This window comes from Stegostoma tigrinum, chromosome 26 (genome assembly GCF_030684315.1).
Source record: "Stegostoma tigrinum isolate sSteTig4 chromosome 26, sSteTig4.hap1, whole genome shotgun sequence".
In the NCBI taxonomy this organism is placed as follows: domain Eukaryota; kingdom Metazoa; phylum Chordata; class Chondrichthyes; order Orectolobiformes; family Stegostomatidae; genus Stegostoma; species Stegostoma tigrinum.
In genome coordinates, this window is record NC_081379.1 from 21,606,141 (window position 1) to 21,617,600 (window position 11,460).

An 11,460-nucleotide genomic window follows, 5' to 3' on the forward strand; every position below is an offset into this window, starting at 1 on the left:
GCATATGTTAACATATACACATATATGTATCTGCGCATTTGCTTTCATAAATTAAATATTTTAAGTAAAATGGGTGAATTTTGGGTTTAGTGGCAAGTGACAATGTTCATCACGTTGAAAAAAGCTGCTTGCAAAGATACAGGGGTTGCTAAAGCATGCAATTCCCTTTCCCAATGACAGGGTAAATCTAATATCAAGTCAAGGGGATGTCCATATATACAGCAACAGAAATGTCATTCACTAGGCTAATTATTCAGTCACAACGGAGTATTCTCTCAGACAGTACATCTGGAAGTAAAGCCATTGAAACCCTTTACTTATAAATTTTTAAAAAACTAATAGCTAGTAAAGTAAGTGATTTGGAGAAATGAATCAGACTAAGGTAGGATTTTTCACATTAAAAGCATTATTTTATAATTGTCAAATTTATCATAAAACAAGAATTTGTAATTTAATGTGGAAAATTATTCCTTCAGGATCTGTGATATTTTTCAGTACTGATTATGAATCATGCTAAAAAGTCAATTGCCTCTCATTCAACAAGATGCAACCACATTTTTTTCCCCAAGTGAGAGAATAGGAGTGGAAGTTTTTGTCAGCCTGGTGATTTCCAATTGTTTATAGTGTTACAGGTCTGTGATAGCACAGCTTCTGGAGAAAGGTAAAACCACTGTCAGCAACCTCCGGACTCCCCTTTGGCTGGGCATATAGACTCTTGAAACTGATGATAGTTTTAGTGGAGTAAAATCTGAAGAATCAAAGCCACTCTGATCCATTCTACTTCAACCATCTCACAGCAAATAAACATAACTCTGGCAATACAGAGTTGTTTCAAGACAAGGAAAAAAGGTTAGAACAAATGTTCCAAACCAAATTAGAAGAGTGATTCAAGACTACAAAGGTATTTCTTTACATTTTCAAAACATTGTGCAAATTCTGCTTGTCTTGCATTATGCATTATAAAAATGAAGCTACTGTCTGTAAATTTTCTTGAAACCTGAAACTTGTTTGCATCTGTATACAACAGGCCTGCTAAACTTCTCACCAGAATTGAGGTAGCACCAAAAATCAACATTTTAAAAAGCTTACTTTCACCCGATATTACCTGAATACGCACACGTTTTTACTGCCTTGTTCAAGAACTAATTTGTTTTATTTGACAAATTGATATGCTATTAAAATGTCACTTTAGACAGGAGGTATTATAGTGTATGGGTTGGCTTACTCGGCAGCAAGCAACGCACAGAAGCAAATGTCATTCTGTAACATGTTCAACAGTATGTGACATGAGGCTCACCTTCTTCACAACTGCTGCCTCTGAACCCGACACAACATTTCCATTCTATTGCTGTCACCGTTTTGTAAGTTAGTCTGTAAGTTGGTCGGATCATCGCCCTGTAACTGAAAAACGTAAAACCGATCTGTAAAGTCAGAATGGAGAACTGAGAAGGTGCTCTGGAGCACAGAAGTGGCACTGGGGAAGTGGGTCACACACTCACCATCCTACAGGCCTGTCCATGCATATAAAACACACACACACAATCAGACAATGGTAAATGACCATGAGTTTCTAAAACCCCAACTTCAGTTGAACTGATTGCATTCATTTGGAGTCTTTAAAGCAGTAAAATGTCCCAGGCCCTTTACAGGATTACAGTCGGGTGATATTTGGCACTGAGCCACACAGGTTTGGCCAGAGAGTGTCTTTTGAGAAACTACTTTACGGAATGCCAAGAAGTAGCAAGGCAAAAAGGTTTAGAGAGGGAATTTCAGATGTCTGAGATTAAATGAATGACTAGATCAATTTGAACTAGTTCTCCTTTCACATAAATAAGTTTGTTGGTTTACAATCAGTCTCATCATAATTTTAATCAGCCTTACTATCTCTGACTCTTCCAGCATCAATATTGTGGAGATGGCCATTGATCCAAAACTCAAAAAGGACCAGCCACATAAATGCCATGGCAAGTAAAGCAGGGCCAATATTCTATGGCTTATCTCCTGACACCCCAAAGCCTCTCAACCACCAATATAGCACAAATTAGGACAGTAGCAATGTAAATTATGGCAGTTTTACAGTGATAGAGTTATACAGCATGAAAACAGACCCATCAGTCCAACTCGTCCATGCCAACCAGATATCCTAAACTGATCTAATCCCAATTTGCCTGCATTTGGCCCATATACTTCTAAATCCTTCTTATTCATCCAGGTGCCTTTTTAATGTCGTAATTGTACCTGCCTCCACCACATCCTCTGGCACCTTGCACCACCATCTGCATGAAAAAGTCACCCCTTAGGTCCCTTTTAAATCTTTCCCCTCTCACCTTAAGCCTATGCCCTCTGGTTTTGGACTCCCCTACCCTGGGAAAAAGACATTGGCTATTCACCCTATCCATTCCCCTCATGATTTTTATGAACCTCTATAAATTCACCCCTCAGCTAGTTCTCAGTTAATCTGCTGGTGAGCATAATTCTATAACAGATAGAGAAGTGACCAGGGTTGTCAATGCCATTGAAAACAGTAAATTGGTCGGAGTGAATGTCAAACAATGTAGGTAATGCATTCTCACCTAATACCACCAGGGCAGCCCATTGGCCATCTGCAGCTCTGATAAACCCTCTGCACATATGTTCCATTCTGCACTTGGCAGGACACTGTTTTTGTGACAGTGTACGGACACCAGTTCCTTAAACAAAAGAATGAATAAGTTGATGTACAGGGAAATGGTTAAAACTGAATGATTAACCAATTAACTTTACAAAAAACAGATTAAAAAGTAAAAGGCGTCCTGACACTCCAAGAACTTTAATGGTTTAAGAAGCCAGCTCATGCCACCTTTTCAAAGGCAATTACAGATTGGCAAGAAATGCTGACCTGGCCAGTGACTCGCACGCCCATGAGTGAATATAAACTAAAGCAGGAATCTGTTTCCAGTGCCAAGTATCCGTAAGTGTTCTTCCAGTAGCCATTGTTGACAGCAATCAAGTATGGGGCCCTAACTGATGAGTCGCTGTGCTTTCTGCATTATCATCAACCAGTAGGAGATCAGCTTCCTCAACAAACGCTCTAAATGAGAACTAGATGGTATGTAAAGCACAACACTTTGAGCACTTTAAAAGAGCAAAGTGTGTCTGCTCTTGACTACTCTTCAACTGTTGCTCAGACAATTACTCATGTTCTATAGTGGAACATTCCCTGTCTTTTCTGTTTGTTGAAATTTTGCTTGCTCCAGTAATTATATGTTTTTAACTGTAGCTATTGTACTGACAATTTTATGATAGAAATGTTTGCATTTTGGCATAATTCTTGTAACAAGTGCTCATTAAGCAACAATTATTGGGAAAAATGACATGCAGTTACATGATAAATTTGTTTATTCCTTCTTAAAAACACCTCACACAGAAATAATTTGTTTTAGATGCGGTGACTATACTGCAGTTAGTGTACAAACAGCAGGATCCCACAAAGGAATGACTAGTTCATCTTTTTGTTTTGGTTGTTGTTCTGTGAGGAAGAAATACTGAGAACTGCACAAAAATATTTCACTGCTCTCTCTGTGGCTTTCAATGATTTGTTCAAATCTGGAATGGGACTTGAATCCACAACCTCCTGACCCAGAGGTTACTCACTGAGCAAGTTGACACGTGGCACTCCCTCTGGAATGAATACTCGTCATACACTCTGCAGAGGTGAGCGCTCTTTCACATTGTGCCAGGCACTAGTACAACAACAGCAGCAGACATGGTGTGAATGGAATTTGATCATGCTTGTTACTGGAGAGAGTCCAACCCTCCTTGGGGTTAGCAGACTGACGCCAATCATGAATTTGATTTGTGTGGCCTGGGAGAGAAGCCATTTACCCAAATGCACCGATTTCCTCTAAAACTCTCAGACATGGGGGCTGTGGGTACTCTAATTTCCAAACAAAACTCAATATGCTGCTCTTTTTGCAATATTTCTATTTTGGACACCCCACTGCTCCCAAATATCAACCCACATAACAGAAGAGCTGAATTGCAAAAATAACAGTTCTTTTATGAAGTACATAGTATTCTGCTTGGCTACCACATTTCCCTACAAAGCAACTGTGCCAATATTTCAACAGTATCTGGCTCCAGTGACTTGGGACATCCTGTGAATAGGAAAAGCTATATAAATGCAAGTTCTTTATATGAATTCTATTTATACTAGCTATTTTTGGAATGAAGATCATTGTACAATAAATGTGGCTTTGAGGCCAGTGCCAGTGGTTTATCCGGCCCGTGAGCTTTCACAAAACAAAAGCCACCTCCTCCTGCTCTGATAAGCCTCAAATGCAAAGGAAGAGTTCCGTCCAACTGGTCATTCCTCATAAAATATAGCAGCATCAGAAAGCTATTCGTCTGTCAAGTTATTGTAATAAAACCCTGTCCTAACTCAACCAGACACTTGCAATTGCATACTCAGAGGTCCCCAGATAGGAATGAGGGTGACTGATAACAGCATCTAGAATTAATTTAGTGGCTTCAAGGTAATATGACATGCTGAGCTATTTCACAAGGCTATTATACACCAACATTTGATGCAGAGCCATGTGAAGAGATGTTATGGCAAAATGCCAAACACCTGGTGGAACAGTTCAGTTCGTAGATGCATTTGAAAGGATGAAAGTGAGGTAGAGGTGGAGAGGTAGAGCCGACTGAAGTCACAGCCACAAATGGCGCAACAATTAAAACTCAGGGATATTGAAGGGGCCAAAGGCAGAGGGCTGTAGGTTTGGGTGAGACCACAGAGAGGTTTGAAAAGAAGGATTACAATTTTATAATCAAGGTATTGCTTAACCATAAGCGAGTGTAGACAGCCAAAGTTGTGATGTTGAATAAGACTTGATGTGCGTAAAGGACCCAGGCCTGGTTCATCCTAGTGGAATAGCCCATTGTCAGAGGCACTGAGGCAATTTACGTTTGCCAGCTGCTACTGTGGTTTAAATCAGCGAGCTCAACATTAACTACAAAAGAGCTTTTTACAGCAGCCTTGTCATATCTCCAAAACTTTCTTTTCTCTCTGATTCACACAAGAAAATATACAGATCAGTTAAACACATCTGAAGTGACACAACGTTGGCAGCAGTAAAATCTCCAGCCGAACTGGGAACATGCTAACACAGACCAAAGCACACACAAACCCAAGGTCACCTTTCCCCTCACCTGCAGACTCTAACCAGACTGAAAAAAACATTGTTTGACTAACTAAGTCCACTCACAAATACAAACAAGCAGAATGGGAAGTGGGACAAAATTGACCTTATCACTTTAAACTTTAAGAAAACGATGAAGACTGAAACACAAATAAATAATAATAATAAGGCAGAAATAGGATGTAACCACTGTGTGATAGAAATAGGAAGTCACAGTTTTCAGAAAATCAACACTGAAATTCTGGATAACTCAGCAATTCTGATTCTCGGGGTATGCAGTGGGATTTCACTCCCCTTATCTTCTCTTTCATTTGTAGCAATCTTTTAGCACTGCCCCGTTAAAAGAATGTAATTGTACATTTCCAGAAGTTATGCCAGCTAATTTATCCTGGCTGTTTCAATCTATGAAAGAAGTAAACGCAGAGACGGCTGAAGGCTTCTCGTAGTGTTCCAATGAATCAACATTTAAATTGTTCAGATTTTGACTTCGTATTACTTGAAACAAATATCAAAGTTGCCCCTTTCACTCACTTTTGATATATTAGTCAACAGACGAAAACAAATTCAATGCCTTGACGATTAATCACCAATGCTGAGACTGTGTCAGAGATAGTAGGAACTGCCAATGCTGGAGAATCTGAGATAACAAGGTGTAGAGCTGGATGAACACAGCAGGTAAAGCAGCAAAAGAGCAGGAAGGGTCTAGGCCCGAAACGTCAGCCTTCCTGCTCCTCCGAGGCTGCTTGGCCTGCTGTGTTCATCCAGCTCTACACCCTGTTATCTCTAATGCTGAGACTGTGTCGAGTTTAAGTCCTGCTGTCACAGGGCTTGCTCTTTGTGTTCCCCTTCAGTCAATTTGCTTTGGTTTTGAGAAAGCAAGATGCACTGCCGTATTCGCTGGGGACCTTTGAACATCAGAATAGCATTAACACATTCGGAACAGCGTTTAATGGCCCTATGCTATTCATGAATAATTCAATCACATGGCAAGTCCAGTGAGAGTCTCCAAACCAGCGAGGCATCTGTTGCTGACTGGCTCTGAACGTGCAATCAAACCTCCACATTAATCCCAGAGCCTGTCTCCAACTTCTGGCTCCATCTCCACCAATCGCCTACCCCACCCTCTTCCTGGCTACAATCAGTTCTGAAGAAGGGTCACTGGATCAAAAACGCTGTCTCATCTTTCTCTCCACGCATGCTGTCAGACCTGTTGAGTTTCTCCAGCACTTTTTGTTTTTGCTTCAGATTTCCAGCATTCGCAGTTCTTTGTTTTAGTGTCCAACTTCCGGTCAGTGTTTGCAGCCCTGGCCAGATGTAGCCCGTGTAAATGCTGAGGAGCATGAGGTTTTGAATGGGTAGTGAGAGTTTGTGGGTGGCTCTGACTGGAACCAGTTATTACTTTGCAGGGTCTGGAAATTTGTTGCCACAAGCAATGTTGTGATGTCAATAAAACCAAGTTCCTACAGTAAGCGCTGTTATGATTCTCCAATAAACAAACATTACAGCTTCTCCTTTGATATTTAAAGAGAGTTACCTTTTGAAAGTAGAAATGATAAGGTCATTAGACTGGAACTATTAAATTAAATGTTTCTCAACAGTTTATTTTCACCCTGCCTTAAAATTTCACCCTGTTGAAATCTCAGAATTCCTCAGTTTCGCTTGGCCAAGATACATCAAGATTTCCACCATCAGCAGTTCCAACTGAGGCACTCCAATCGAACTAGCTTACATGATTAACAAGGAATTCAAAGTTCTTAAGAAGATGTGTAGCTTGGGTTGTGGATGAGGTTATAGACTTGCTCATCGAGCAAGTGTGTTTGATGCAAACGTTTCATCACTCTGCTAGGTAACATTGTCAGTGCACCTCCAGTGAAGTGTTGGTGTTCTGTCCTGCTTGTTATTTATATGCCTCGGTTTGCTGGGGTGGTTGGCATTACTTCTGGTTGTGTTTCTCAGTGGTTTGTATATTGAACGAGGACACCACCCTGAAACTGCTGGATCTGTGCCTCATAACCCACTTCACTTTCAATGGCCATATGTTCAAACAAATCAATGGAACACCAGTGGGATCCCCAATATCAGGACTGATTGCAGGAGCAGGAATGCAAAGGTTAGAACAGACGATGCTCCCCACTATCCAAATCAAACTCTGGGTCCACTGTGTATTCGATGCCATCGTGATTATCAAATGCAGAAGACTAGAAGAAACTCACTGACACAAACAACATCCTCACCAGAATAAAAGTCACAAAAGAAGAAGACAACAATAACTGACTACCCTTCCTCGACATAATGAGGGAAAGCAAGAACAACAGGAAACTCCAGATTAGCGTACGCAGAAAGACCATACAAATGGACGAGATAATTAATTACACCAATAACCACCCCAACACTCATAAACAGGAGACTATTCAAATGGGCCACACCAAGCTGCAGCAGCCCGGAATTGCACAAAGCAGAACAGGTGACCTTGTACAGAGTTTTTAAAAGGAATGGATACCCAAAAAGCACAACCCACCGTTAGCTGCGCGCCAGACCACAACAAGAAGACACAACATAACCAGGCACACTAGTCACCCGACCGTACTTCAGAGACATATCAGAGATGACCACAAGACTACGCAGACCCTTAAGTACCTGAGTAGCCCACAAACCAAACAAACCACACTGCGAGAGTTACTGACAAACGTAAAGGATCCCACACCCACAACCATCAAAACTAACATAATATGTAAAATACCACGCACGGACTGTGGAAAAACATTACATAGGCCAAAGTGGAAGAAAACTGACAATAAGGATACGCGAACACCAACTAGCCACCAAGAGACACGACCAGTTCTCACTGGTCTCAATACACACAGACAAAGAAGGACTGTGACAACACATCCATAATAGCACCGGCCAAACAGAGACACGCCAGGGAATTCCTAGAGGCATGGTATTCCAACCTGAGCTTTATCAACAAACACATGGAACTGGACCCAATATACAAACCACTAAAAAACAGAACCAGAAGTGATGCCAACCACCCCAGCAAACTGAGGCATATAAATAGCATGCGGGACAGAACAGCAACACTTCACTGGAGGTGCACTAACAATGTTACCTAGCAGGGTGACAAAACGTCTGCAACCAAACACACCAGCTCAGCGAGCAAGTCTACAGCCTTAACAAGGAATTCATTCAAAAGTGAACCCAGAGGGTCTGGTGGTGCAATGGTAGTGCCCTTACCTCTGACATAGGAAGCCTAGGTTCTAATTCCACTTGCTGCCGCAGTCTGTAGCCACATCTCTGAGCAGGTTGATACAGAAAATATTTGAGAACTGACCTTTAGGGGTTGGTATGGTATAAATGATAATGCCCCTCCCTCTGGGCCAGAAGGCCTGACTGTGAGTCTCACCTGCTCCAGAGGTGTGGAAGAATACCTTTGAACAGGTTGGTTTAAAATATACAAACTTTATTATTAGTTTAAAGGGTGTGGGCTGGGCCAGCATTTGTTTCCTATCCCTAACTGCACCGGAGAAGGTGCCTTTTCAAGCCGCTGCAGTGGGGGTTGTAAGGACTTCCCCAGTACTGCTGGGGAGGGGATTTGTCCCAGCCACACTCAAGGAAAGGTGTTGTGCCTCCGAGTGAGAAGCTTGGAGGGCGCTGACGTTTCCCTGCATCTGCTCCCCCTGTAGGTGCTGGAGTTGGAAGTTTTCTGTCGTGCATCTTGTGAATGGTACAGCCAGCCATTGGCCGGTGGTGGGGGTGGGGAATGAATGTACAAGTTGGAGATTACTCAAGCTGAAGGGCAGCAGCCCCCCTGGCGTGCTGATGCAGATAGTTTATCAGGGCAGACAGAAATTCACGCCGCTGTAACCCCACAGTTGTATTCCTATGTAGAACCGAGGCTGCACCCTCTCAGTGCAGCCCTACCCAGGCACTGGGAATGAGGCGTGGTCCAGTCAAGTGAACCACAGCAGTTTCATAACGGTGGAAAAAAAGATCAAGTGTTGATGCACTTTTCAGTCAGTTTTAACATGCGATTAAAAACCTATAACACTGCACCCCAGTCAGGTGCAGAGACTATCAGAATTGACCAGACTACGGGGGGGTGGGATTTCAGCATTATCAATGAAGCTGAGTTTTCCGTTTGCATTCTCTTTGGTTTCCCGAGGCTATCAAAGCTGCTGGAATGCTCCCTGCAACCGATGCTGGGGAGGCGGGTGAGTGGGACACCAGCTTGAGGCTTCTGGCTCGGTGCTGTGGAGATCTCTTGGGAAGGAGGGAGGCGGAGTCCTCAATCTTACCAGGAAGGACGGTTCTCGGCTCACTGCAGGGCCGAGCACTCCCAAAGCCTGCCTCTTTCAACTCACAGCGGGGCCGGCTCGGCTGTTCCGCTTCAAACTCGTCCTTTGTCCTGACGCTTTGTGTGGGAGAGGCAGACAGCCATTGTCATTGTATGACCCGACAGGTCATTTAACCTCACCATACTGTCAAAGTGCTTGGCCAGGAAATGCGGTAGGAAAAGGAAGTTAGCTCGGACTTTGGTTCGGTCTTCGAGAAAACACACACTCATTCGTAAGCTAGGTGTGATCCAATATCACAAATCACCCGGGTTCCACCACGGTAGCAGCCAAGACACAGAATGGTCTCAGTTCACACAAGCCATGCCTGGCACAGAGGGACTTGGCGCTAAATGCTGGTGCTCACACAGCGGCGGCTGCCTGCACCAAGCATTGGAGACAGCAAGCGAACTAACAGATCAATCCCCTGACAAGCTGTGCCCATTTCAGCCAAACTCACAGCAACGCCATGAGATTGCCACACTGCTGAAACTGCATCAGGATACCCAGTGGGTGTTAAATGTTGCACTGCTCTTCTTTATAAAGTTAATCCCAACACGTGTTCCGGGCAGCAATTTTGTACCAGCGTTTTAAATGTGGACGAACGCCTTAATGTTATCAAACTAAGCATTTAAAGGGGTCGTTCAGCGAACTATTTGGGTAGGTCGGACTGTTTGAAGTGATTAGCGGATTTCACATGCAGAAAATTAAACCGATGTCAGGGGGAATCCTGAATGTGTCTCCACGCAGTGAGCTATTTATGTTCCCTTACACAAACTATCCACCAGCGGCACTGACCGCTCTGCAACAAGTCACAGGCATCGTTGTGTCCTCTTCCCCCACCTCTCGGGTAAATGTTACTCGTGTCCTACAGATTTACACCCAAAACAAAAACCCAGGCGGTTTACCTGCGGCTGAGAAAGCCATTGCTGACACCTCCGAGCTGGTCCTTGCTGCTTTGCAATCCCGGAGGGTATTTGTACTGGAATCCGATGCCCCACGAAGTGCACACCAGGGGGATTAAATAGAGCAGAAAGAAAGTCGCCTGCAAGCCTCTCCACGATGCTGTGCACCGTCGGAGGTTCCTGAAAGTGCTAGCAGTCCCGGCCATTCCCCGGACACTTCACTGGATGTTGCTGGCTTTGCTCCCTGCCTCCTCCAGGGCCCAGGCGGCAGTGTCGTGCGCCTCCCTCTGTCCGTCCCGGAGCGGGTGACAGAGCCGGGGGCACTTGTGCAGGAACCGTAGGACACAGTGAGCCCCCCCACCAGAGAAGCGCTGCAAACATCCGCCGGTGTCAGGGCTGCTCGGTCATCACCGATTGGTGTTTGCCTCTGAATGTCACTGAGCATGGGATCTGGAGGGAGGTTTTATAGAGAGAGAGGGGGCTGCCTGTCCGCCCGGCTCAGTGCTGTGCCCTGGCGCTTCCACTTGGGCTTTTTGTTTCTGCTTCGGGCAGTATGTGTGTCTGTGTGTGTGTGTTTTATCACTTCCCCTCCCCCCCGGGGTCTGTTTGTGTGTGTGTGTGTGAGAGAGAGACGCCTGGCTGGTGGATTGCTGCGAGTGAGAACTCAGAGGATTGAGTGGGGAGGGGGTTTTGGTTGGAGAATAGTTTCTTTTTCACCCCCACCCTTCTCAAACTTTCCCCGTGGGGGCGGTCAGCTCCTGGGATTACAGGCAGATCCTACCCCCTCCATTCTGCAAATTCCCTGCAGCCCCTTCCTTCAATCGGCTGCACAGGGCCCTGTCATGTTGTTTCCTTTTGCTTTTTCTTTGCTTAATTATTGTTCACTTTTTTGTTAAAAGAAAAAAAGTTTTCAGCGCAACAAGTTGTGAACAGACGGCTGGAATATTCAGCACCAGGCTTGGAAATGCCAAGTCCCCCTCCTCGATGTATTCGCGGCTTGTGGCATTTTACCCGCAGAGGACGCCAGAGGGCAGCATTGAGCAG

The 11,460-nt window shown here is 44.1% G+C and overlaps 1 protein-coding gene across 4 annotated transcripts in view; it reads right to left on the bottom strand.

Moving 5' to 3' along the window:
- Positions 1 to 10,970, bottom strand: part of emid1 (EMI domain containing 1) — a 325,227-nt gene extending 314,257 nt beyond the window's left edge. For 3 of the 4 annotated variants that reach the window (XR_009447269.1, XM_048556572.2, XM_048556575.2), the window contains exons 1-3: positions 10,420 to 10,970; positions 2,574 to 2,690; positions 1,298 to 1,401 (exon numbers count right to left, since the gene is read on the bottom strand). Coding sequence is in view for 3 of the 4 variants with exons in the window: in XM_048556572.2 (XP_048412529.1) it covers positions 1,298 to 1,401; positions 2,574 to 2,690; positions 10,420 to 10,622 (424 nt within the window). In the remaining variant the exon portion in view is untranslated. The remainder of the gene's footprint in view (positions 1 to 1,297; positions 1,402 to 2,573; positions 2,691 to 10,419) is intronic. The other variant, XM_048556573.2, reaches the window with a different exon arrangement.
- Positions 10,971 to 11,460: the final 490 nt, after the last annotated feature.